At 38.8% G+C, this 10,776-nt stretch overlaps 1 protein-coding gene across 3 annotated transcripts; it reads right to left on the reverse strand.

The window, feature by feature from the left end:
• Positions 1-1,472: 1,472 nt before the first annotated feature.
• lhx2b (LIM homeobox 2b) lies at positions 1,473-9,302 on the reverse strand. Of its 3 annotated transcripts, none has more exons than XM_056259400.1 (5): positions 8,719-9,302; positions 6,830-7,032; positions 5,409-5,779; positions 2,546-2,751; positions 1,473-1,857 (listed from the first exon to the last, which is right to left on the reverse strand). In XM_056259400.1, the coding sequence occupies exons 2-5, from the start codon at positions 7,027-7,029 to the stop codon at positions 1,567-1,569; spliced, it is 1,068 nt and encodes a 355-aa protein (XP_056115375.1). In that variant the 5' UTR covers positions 7,030-7,032; positions 8,719-9,302; the 3' UTR covers positions 1,473-1,566. The 3 variants fall into 3 exon arrangements, with proteins under 3 accessions (XP_056115375.1, XP_056115374.1, XP_056115373.1); XM_056259399.1 differs by having other exon boundaries at positions 5,409-5,776; positions 8,308-9,302; XM_056259398.1 differs by having other exon boundaries at positions 8,308-9,302.
• Between the last annotated feature and the right edge of the window lie 1,474 nt (positions 9,303-10,776).

A 10,776-nucleotide genomic window follows, 5' to 3' on the forward strand; every position in this document is an offset into this window, starting at 1 on the left:
TTATGTATAGAAGATATAGTTTCGATTTTTACTTCTAAAATGTTTAATCAAAGCTATTTCTTAGATTATTCATGTGATAAAGCCAAATACTGTTCAGGACCCAGATCCCTCTGATCATAAAGCTGCAAAAAGCTTTGCTCAGAAAGAACTGTGTTTTTGATTGGTTATTATTATTATTTTTTTAACTTAATATTAATGAATTTACTTATGTTTGTTGAAATGCAAGCATGTAGTGTGTGTGTGACAAGATGTATATTATCAGATCACACCAAAATGCATTAAGATTCTCAGTTATGAATTACCATGACAACACTGATCAAACTGGCCTGATCTTAATCTATTAATGTCCAGTTTGACTGTATTTTTACCGTTGGAGCTCTAGACCATGTGCATTGCTGTCTTTCCATAGTTCTGTTAAATGCTTTGAAATTGGTGAAATAATGAGGACCACAAAAAAAAAAGTGATTCATTTTTTTTTATATTTTTTACAGAACTGAAGATTTACATCAAAGGGGATACTGCAGGGAGTGGACTCGAAATTTCTCAATAATCTGTCAAAACTGTACAGCATTTCAACAAGCAGCCTCTGGTTACCATGGAAACATTTACCCTGTCTCCAACACTGTCACATCTTAATGGTTGAGAAAAAAAATCACCTAACCGAATGAGGGGGGGAAAGTGTTTCATTCCATAAATCAGTGTTTGTTTGTGATGAGCTCCGTTGCATGACGCTCCTCCGATCAAGGTTTGTCTTCTTACTAACTCTCCGCGGCCATTTTCCCTCCCAGTGCATTTGTCGTCTCGTGAGATTGAAACATGTTCTCAGGTTTCATACGTACTACTATCAGATCCAGTGATTTCTGAGTGAGGTAATATGTTGGAATGAGAGTAAATGATCAGTTCTTCCTCTGTATGCATGTGTGTGTGTGTCTGTGCATGTGATTTACTCAACCATTTTCATCATCCGACAAATTAAAATACACATTTTCCGATGTAGTTGGTTTAGCATTGCTAAAGGGGCTTCAGTGACTACACTGCAGGATAAGGCACGTGACAGTCAGGTTAAGTTTCGCTGTTCTCATCTCGTAATTATTCACATTATAATCCAGTTTCCTCACACTGACCCCTGTGCATGAACATAAATAACAAACAAATGAATTTCCCATAAGCTGCAGCTCAGTCTCTCTCTGTAAACATGGTTGGGGGGGGAAACGCATGGAAAAATAAAAATGCAAATCAGTCGTTTCAAAGACTATTATCAACAGATCCAGATGCCAAAAGATGCAACGCTCTTAAGAGCCTCGTGGCCAAACAAAGAGTTTCTGAGTCTTGCTTTTCTCCATTCGTAAAGTCTGGATTGGCCACATCTGTAAAGGTACAAAAGATGCCCAGGTAGATTGGTTTATGTATCAGACAGATGTAGTACGCGAATGAGTATTTGTGTCAGAACGGTACTATGCTTTGCAAGCACGGTTTCTGATTTCGATGGCTGTTGAGACGCCCCACCCATGAATGTTCTTCTGAGGAAGCCGACGAAGGCGACGTGTCTCTGTGCAAATGTGAGCATCAGAAGAGGCTGGTTAAGGTGCTCTGCGATGGACTCCGGCACTCGTGAACGTCCAGGCTGCCCGGCACAGAGGTCAGTACGGAGGTGACGGTGGGCATTGTGGGGTTGGTCAGGTCTGTGAGGGTGGTGGGGGTGCTGGACGGGCTCATGGAGGCGTTGGAGATCTCCGAGGCGGGTCCAGACGGCGTTCCTCCAGGCATGGTCGACCCGTCCGAAGCCTTGTCCACACCCGTGTTCTCCTGACGCAGGAGGTTTCGTCTGAACTTGGCCCGTGCGTTCTGGAACCAGACCTGCAAACCGAGACGGCAGAAGATGTGAGAACGACGTGATGCTCAGGGGACGAACATTACTCATCAAAGAGGCTCATTTTTTCATTCTTTAGTTTCTTCTCCGTTGTCCCCTGGTTGTTTTGCCACAGCATTTGTGAGCCAAATGCATTAAATTTGTTCTTGTTTCAATGATATCTGACACAGCTGGGTAACACTTAAACAAATGCATTGCTCATTGTTAGCTAATGCAATAACTAATGGGACCTTGTTATACAGTATTTATTAATCTTTGTTAATATTAACAAAAATGCAACAGTTCATGTCAGCTCGGATCCATTAATATTAAACCATTTTAATAATGAATTAGTAAATGTTTAAATTAACATTTAACTAAGGTTAATAAATGCTTTAGAAGTATTTTACATTGTTCGTTCATGTGGAACCTTTACTGTAAAGTGTTCCCAGTGTTTTCTTTTATTTACAGGTTCCTCGTGCTTTATTTGTGCATGTTATTAATTTAGATGTATTTTTTGTTAGAAGCAAATGAACATCATTCCATTGAGGAGAACAGGCATGTGATTTACATTTGATCACAATCTTCATTCCTCTAGTAATTTATTGCTGAAGTGAAGGAATTTGATTAAGTGTTTGTTAATATAAAAACTAGCATCTCGTGTACTGCAATAAGCCAAAACAATTGATTTCTGACCTGTAGGACGCGCTTGGTGAGACCTGTTTTCTGGGCCAGCTGTTTCAGATCCTTGGCGTCAGGATTGTGGTTGATGGCAAAATACGACTTCATGGTCCTCAGCTGATGGTGTTTAAATGACGTTCTCATGCGCTTTGTCTTCTGGCTGGAGCTGTACTGTGAGTCTCTGTCCATCGGATCGCCATCATTCTCATTGCAGCTCAAAGCTGAATAAAAAAAAAAACCAGACAATCGATTAGCTGTGCTCCTGATATTGATCCCAAAGTGTTCTAGTCCAAACATTTCGATAGCTGAACCACAGTATTAAAACTAGACATGCAAATTAAGTTTAATAGTGGAGTTCTACTTTGAATAAGTGCAGAAAGCCTAAACTCAATGGGTCATAACTGAAGCTCCTTCAACTGAGCAAACAATAAATACACTGGATCTGATGACAGACAGAACGCTGGGGTGAGAATGAGGTTTCTTCGATTGCACAACAGTGTGTTTAGTCTTGAATCTGACCACATAAAGCAGCCAGCACCATCATGTTGCTGTGTTTGCAACTTACTGCATGCATAATAATCTGCATTATGCTGTAGTCTTACATCATGCTCCTTTTTTTCTTTATTATAAAACACATCTGATTCGAAATGCAAATGTTTTGAAGTATGTAAGTATTTCACTTTTTCATGTAAAAATCAACATGCTCAACACTGGTGGGTTTACCCGGTTTTACAGCAACCCCACCCCCCACATATGGCTCTATCTTTGTTTCTGTTTTTATGATGTCTAGGATTTGATGGTGGAAAAAGCCCACACTATCCATCTTTGGACACAAGTGTTTAGTAGATAGGCCCGTCTGAATGTGTCAGAAATGTGTTTGCGCCAGTTCCAAATTCTTGGCAGAAGTTTATGTGTTGCTAGACGCATGACAGTTCAGAATTATGTTTTCTCTGACAACTACAAATATTAGTCATTGAAAATGGTCTGATCAACACTTCAGATAATTAACCTTGAATGCTTTACAACGCCGCACATGGCGAACAAATGTTTCTTCCTGATATAAATATGGCCATTGATAAATACTGTCACCTTTACTACAGTCGAGAACAGTTATCTTTACTGAACACAGAATTATTGATGTGCACATGGTAACTGTAGTATTGCAATACTAAAAAGCTGTCTTTATTTTTCTTATTTCTCAGGGTTTGATCTGCTGTCCTTGTATTCGTGCTGTTGTTTAAAGTGTGAGCTGATGGGGGCAGCAATGATCTGACTGTGTCAGAGAGACAGCAAAGTTCACTCACTCTGGTTAACTCCTGTGTTGTCAAAACGGTTGATCTGATTTCAAAAACTTTCATTTGACTTTCCTTTAACAATTCTTCACAAGCGGGTTATTCTTCCACCAAACAAGGCCGCAATTGTTGTGATCATTTTGCCAACTTCAATTAACGCTCCCTAGACAACAAGATTTACAAAGCAACCAGACAATTTGAGTTTAAAGTGATAAAGAAAACATCGCATTTACACATTTTTAGTGGAAATAGAGCTTGGACTAGTTTTATATTTGATTTATATTTTATAGACTAGTTGTAGTCTTAAATAATAACATGCGATATAGACCAGGACATAATCTGACTAATAAACGATTCTACATTTATTTATTTATTTTTAAATGTTCATTAATTTTGTATATCGCTTTATGCCAGTATATTTTGCATTAAATACTACTTGAATATTCGTGAAGAAAAGGAAGGCAATATCGTCGTATTTGATTAAACTTTTTGTAGAGCAAAACCCAGGGTAAATTAATTCGTCTGAATTTGCCCAGAAAAGCTGAAGATTTTCTTTCTTTCTTTCTTTCTTTCTTTCTTTCTTTCTTTCTTTCTTTCTTTCACTTGTATTTAATCTTCTGGAGGTCTCGACTAGCATCTAAGCCATTTTCCACTTGTCAGTCTCTGTAGTCGTCATCATTCCTCTGTTTGGTCCTCAAGCAGGGGCCCAAATGCCCCGCTGAGGGGCCCGAAATGCCCGAGCGAACAAGTCACGTTGTTCTAAATTGTTCAGCACAAGCTCGAGTGCTTAAGTAGAATCTGTGATGTGTGTCGATTGTCTTAAAAAGTGGCGCATTTTTTTCCTTTTACGTAGTAGAGAGGTGAACTTATATTATTTCTCGTTTCTTGGGTAAAACTTTTGTATTTAAAATAGGCCTACACGGTAAATACGAGATGAAACGTTTAGTGAATTAGGCTACTAGGCTATATTGCTAATTAAGGATAGCGGGCTTTCATAAAAACATCACCACGTGCTTTATAAACGTAAGATATCTTCTCAAACGAATTAGAATGACAAAGTCTAATAAAACAAAACAATAGCAACGAAATAATACAGTTTAAAAATATATATATTTAAACAAACTTTCATTTTTCCCAACGAAGACTGCATTCAGAAATGCTATTTTAAATATTTCCCGCCTGATTTTCGTATTAGAAAGCAGTTTATTTATTGCATGTGTGGTTGCAATTATAATCATACAATTATTTATAACAGTCGGTTGTTAATAGTAGCCTATTGTTGAAACGAAATTTCACTGTACAGCCTATGCCTATTTGTAAATTCATCATCATGCAGTTGGCCAGGTTTCTTCCTTTGTCTTGCTCTGAAACGATTTCGTTAGGTAGGCTAGTGCACCCCAAAAAGTTTTTTAACCTGGAAATTCCCCGAAATCGCAGTAAGTAGGCATATACGCGCTCTTAAAAAAGTTGTGCAACATCAGATAGGAAATCGGCTTGCACCTCGTGCCAAATGAAAATAAAAAGAATGCAAGGAATAAAACTATAGCAGTTAACCAGCAACAGCAAAACGCCAATAATGCTCTCACCTGCATTATAAGCAGCCAAGTCCGCTCCGGGCCCAGGGCTCTTCCTCTTTCGGGGCCGGCCTTTCTGCACCGTGTTCACGCCGTTATAATAAGACAGTCCTAGAGGGCCCGAGCTGCCCAGTCCTTTATTAGACGCTACATCCGTGTGATTGAAATGCGTGGGGAAGTCTCCCTGGATGAGCGTTTCAAAGTGTAGCCTGCAGTACACCAGACTGTCTTTCATGCCGAAGTGGTCCCCAGTCGTCAGCATTTTGTTGCAAGTCGTGCAGGTGAAACAGTTCAAGTGGTACACCAAATCCCTGGCCCTCATGACCATTTCCGAGGCCGAGATCCCGAGGTGGCACCGGGCACATCTCTGCACCGAAAACCTTCTGCGGGAGAATAGAGCAGCTGTGACCTTTCAGATCACTTCAACCAGAAGGTGAGCCCACCACTCACCAGCCTGACATTAAATGCGCTGCTTCTCATAATAACCTTTGGAGGAATTGTAATTTGTAAATTATTTGATCTGAAATACATGTTGAAGAGGAGAGCACGTGCACTATCATGCCTCAAATAGCAGGATGCATGAACAAATAGAGTTAACTCGTGCAGTGGAATTCAGTCTCGCTAATAAATAATTGTTAAATAACCTACAATTTAGATTGACGTGTGCTAGAGCCTAATTTGATCGTGGAAATGAGTAAAGCCTTCACTTATATGATTATCTTAATAGGCCTCTCGCCTCCCTCTGATTATTAAATTGTACAATGACATACAGAATCAGTGCACGGTCAGATACATATCATCCAAACATCACACAGTGGCGCTTTTGGTTTTGCTGCTTTCTTTTTTTGTTAAGATCAAGCTCTTTAGGTAAATCGTCTCGGGATTTTTTTTTTTAGTTTTATAATGACGTTCAAAATCACTTTACACTGCAAAATATACGCAGACACAACTCGGAAATATATATATATTTTTTACGTTAGCCTATGCTAGTAGTTTCTGGATTATTGAATTAAACGAAATTATTAAATTTCATCATGACGTCTTCACAAGTAGCAATTTCTAGACAAAAAAATCTGGCATTTTGCTATACAGAATGTTTCGTTAATTTAAACAAAAACGTTCAATTTTAGGCAAAAATCATGCCTTGAGGCTAATATCAGTAGTTTCTGTATTTTAGTAATCAATTTAATTTAAGCGAACGACGTGTTTACATGCAATAATGTCATCTACAAAAAAAATCATTATATATAATAAAATTAGTTACGTCTTGTCTGGGTTATTACATTTTATAGGCTAATGACGAAACCACGTCACACACACCAAAATATAGTTTACAGACAAAAAGTAAGTCTTTTGCTACAACATGTTTAGCCTTTTAATTATTTATCCACAAGAAAACGTCACTGTTGAAGCGAAGGAGGTGGGTTGCTCACCTGTAATAGTCTTCTTTGCAGTAGATGCTTCCGTCTTTGCTGAAGCAGGTGAGCTCAGACTCCAGGTTGAGTTTACACTCGCAGCACTTCAGACAGCGCATGTGCCACTGCTTGTCCACGGCGAGCAGGTAATAGCGATCCGAGATCTTTCCTCCGCAGCCTGCGCACAGAGCCAGCCGGTCCCCGCTCATGGAAGGCATGTTCTGCACACACACACACACAATCACACGACAACATTATCTCTTATGCTTTACAAATCATTTAATGGCAGATTGGTAAAAGATAAAATATAGGCTACATCGTGTGTATCTAAAGTCCTCTGTAAACACTTGGCTATTTTACGAATTTGCTGATTAAAAATGTCCAAAGAATGAGGTGTTACTAGTGTTCATACTGTACAGAATGGGAGGAGCGTGAGATCAAATTCAGAATACAGAAGTGTATCCATTGATAAGTATTTAATGTTTCTAGTTACAACGGAAAACCACGCATAAAAAAGGAAATAACAGCAAGAATTGATTATGCATGCCTCCATGTTAAAAAAAAAAAAATTAACAAAGGCACAATTTTGGAAAAATGTGAGAATTATGTAAACAAATTAATCAAAGACTGCGCTCGTTTTATTGTGTTTACGTTCGGCGTGTTGTGTGGCCTTAATACACACTGCAAACACACTCATATTACACACTTATACATGTGTGTAATAAATATATTATTTTGTTCTTAATAATTACTTTATTTGTAATTTTGGGTTTGCCAGCGTAAAAAAAAAAAAAAGATTCAGTGTTAGAAATGTTAAAACAGTTTTAATCATTCAAAGTTCATTGTTGCCAAAGAAACTGATAAGAAATAATTTTATGGCAAATGAATTAACCGTAAGGTTCGACATAGTCTCTTTTTTTGTTGGTAATCACAGATATTACGGCACAAAACACTGTCAATTTATTTGTTCAATTATAACGCCTGGAAATTATTTTATCATAATGAACTCACTCAAACGTTATGAAAAAAGAAATGCATTTTTAAATGATGAATTTCTCATCTCTTAAAGTTGAGCAGCCCTGCATAAGGATTTGTAAAATAGGAATTTCCTATAAATGTCAGTATCTGTGCAAAACCGAACAGGGTTTTTTTTGCTCGCTAATGCTTTGATATTTCACCATTTATATCGAATAATCAGTAGAAATTTAACAGAATTGTACCCCATTAAAAACTGAAAGGCCTATTGTAGAATAGCCTATCGTAGCTTTCTGTAACAATTTGCAATCCACCCATGGCAAAAGATTTAAAAGCAATGCGTTGAAGACCATGCAGGCCTATAATTTTGGCTTCGCAGAAGTTTGAAGTTTGTTTAAATGGACAAGATCGAAATCCCGTCTTTGGGCCTCTATACCACTGTTTGAATAACGGTTCAGTTAACATAGGCTGTTGTAATTTCCAAGCAAGCGCCTGGAGCGAGAGGCATGGCTTTCTCCTACCGTCTCTGTTTCCCCCATATCTATAGCCGAGCTGATAGTCGCCGAGTCGCTCTTTCCTCTCCGCTCCATTTCTTCCAGAACACCATGCATCTCGCCCCCAGGCAGACCGTGGAAAAGCATCGTTGCCGCAGATGAGACCGAATAGCACGTGTTTCCGTCAGATCGGCAACCCAAGATTTCCGTGAGACGCACTTCTAGCCCTGTGCAGTTCATATGACCTCTTTCTCTCACACGCTAAATAATTCCCGGTCGGAGAATCTGATCGCTCTTAACGCTATTCGTTTATCAGAAATGTCAACTCCGTATTCTGATAGATTCTTTGAAATGCATCAGAGAATGAGATCGCAGAGCATGCACCCGGTACAGGGTCGGTTTAGCCTATGAGAGCATTCCGGGGCTTTGAGGACATACCAGCTACCGAAGCCCCTCTACATGTGTGACACTGGACCCTCCTATTTCTTCCTGAGCAACTTTCAGTTACCACATTTTGGACATGCATTTGTCAGTGTAGGATCTCAGTTTTTCTTCCTTGTCTTTTCAGAAATCAGTCTTGGAGCGTGTCTGCTGCCGCTCATAACACAAAAACAATCCGTTATTGCATCGCCGAAGAATAAAAATATATAATCCCGAAATGCTTGGGAGGAACGACTACAGTGACGATTCAGATTCTGCAAGTGGTTATATCTTCATCCTCCTCCACCACAGTTTGTCATCACACGCACACACACACACACACCAAAAATGTCCAACTTCAGTAGGCTTCAGCTTGGATACGGGTAAAAATCAGCTCAAAGGTTTGCTCTAACAAATGAGATGGTTGTCCTGACATATAGAGCTTTCTGTGATAAGAGCCTGTTGTTGCTCGTCCCGAATGCAGTAGGATCAGCCTGTAAACGATTGAGAAGGAGGAGGAGTTGAGGACACTTTTGGTTTGTATAATCCAGTGAAGACAGTGAGGTTCCCTGCGCTCTTCCCTCTCCAAACGTGAGCAAACCCAACGCGCCTTTTCTACCGGGACTTTGACGTCACGCCGTTCCGTTCGTGATTATTGGCTGTTCGAACTCTTGATATACTCGCTGTATCGAATTGTTGCAGGGATTTTAATGTCAGCTGGACCATAATTTGATGGTAACTCGAGACTTTCTTTTCTTTTTTTTTATATAGCCTAACTTTAATACTTTGGACAGTTTCAATTATTTTATTTTTTGTAACATTAGCCTTAATATGATCGACTTGTTTTTATTTTGACGTGCAGTGAGATATTTAACTTTCGTGAAATGGACATTTCACGTCTTTGTCTTAAGTGACAAGTGAATCGCTCCAATTTGTGATTTGATTTCATGAATTCCATAAGCTTACTTTGTATGCGCCGATGTCATATGCGATGTATCTAGTGCGGTATGATCATATAATTTATTTTCTTTTTAACTGTGGCTTGAACCCCATTGTTTTTCGGATTGATCTGCTTTGCCAAACACCTCGGGCCCGGACAGATCCCCGTGACTGGTTAAAACAAAAGGATCCAGAAGACCGGGAATAGCCTCTGTCTTACTGACAGCACTGGATGTACAACTCAGAGTCTCTGTGAGAAGTGCAATTAACGTCAGTGTCACAGTGAATTCGGCTGTTTAGTCAATCTAACCTGCTTTTTGCCCCTTTTAAATTATATTGTTCTAAAAAACGTCGCCGAAGATGTATTATATTACTAATAATATATCTCTTTCATGCATGGTTTTCCTCACATTCATATTTTTTACATTTAAATTATTATTTTTTGATGTCATTCTGTGAGCATTTTATTTTCTCCAAAAACTCCTAAAATAAGCTTTCATTGAAACTATTATACTCGTTCTTTAAAAAATCTCTATGAGGTGAGTGTTTAGAAAGCAATGAATATCTCGGATCATCCATTATTGATGGCCGCCCTCTTTTGTACCTCATATAGACTGCTGTGAGCCACTGCTTCCAAATCCCAAAAGGCCACATATTTGTTTTACTTATTCAGTCCATCCAGTATAATAGGTGATTATTCTAACAACGCAAAGAGAGACACTTCTCTCATACGTGAACCATGCAGGAGACTAAAGAAAAACGGACCGAAGCACGAAATAAATTACATTTAGTTGAGGATATCAAAGTTGTCACATTTTTTATTTGACATTCTGAACTAATTTTTGCGATAATATTTTCATGTGCTCATTTAAGTTTTTGGATTTGTTTTTACTCTATTAATTCATGAAGCACTCTTAATTGGCGCTCTGAACTTAATTGGCGAGACAGTATTAATTTCGAGCCCTAGAGAGCAGCGGACCTCAGAAACAAGCCAGTGGGAGACAAATTCATACAGCCCCCACGTGACTCGCGTTTTATGAGAGTTCGAAGCAAATATCAATTGATTTTTAAATGGCACTGCATGGCAGAGTTAACATAGCTTTGATGCTCCGTAAAAAAATTGAAATGATTTTATAT

This window comes from Rhinichthys klamathensis, unplaced genomic scaffold (genome assembly GCF_029890125.1).
Source record: "Rhinichthys klamathensis goyatoka isolate OS25496 unplaced genomic scaffold, OSU_Roscu_1.1 h1tg000167l_1, whole genome shotgun sequence".
In the NCBI taxonomy this organism is placed as follows: Eukaryota; Metazoa; Chordata; class Actinopteri; order Cypriniformes; family Leuciscidae; genus Rhinichthys; species Rhinichthys klamathensis.

Bases quoted from the DNA above. Each gene is read 5' to 3' on its own strand.
- lhx2b (XM_056259398.1), bottom strand. From the start codon at position 8,520: ATGAACTGCACAGGGCTAGAAGTGCGTCTCACGGAAATCTTGGGTTGC. The intron at 5,780-6,829 runs GTGAGCAACCCA...ATTCTCCCGCAG, and splicing joins TGCAAAGAAGACTATTACAG to AAGGTTTTCGGTGCAGAGAT. The intron at 1,858-2,545 runs GTCAGAAATCAA...CTCGGTTTGCAG, and splicing joins TCACCAAGCGCGTCCTACAG to GTCTGGTTCCAGAACGCACG.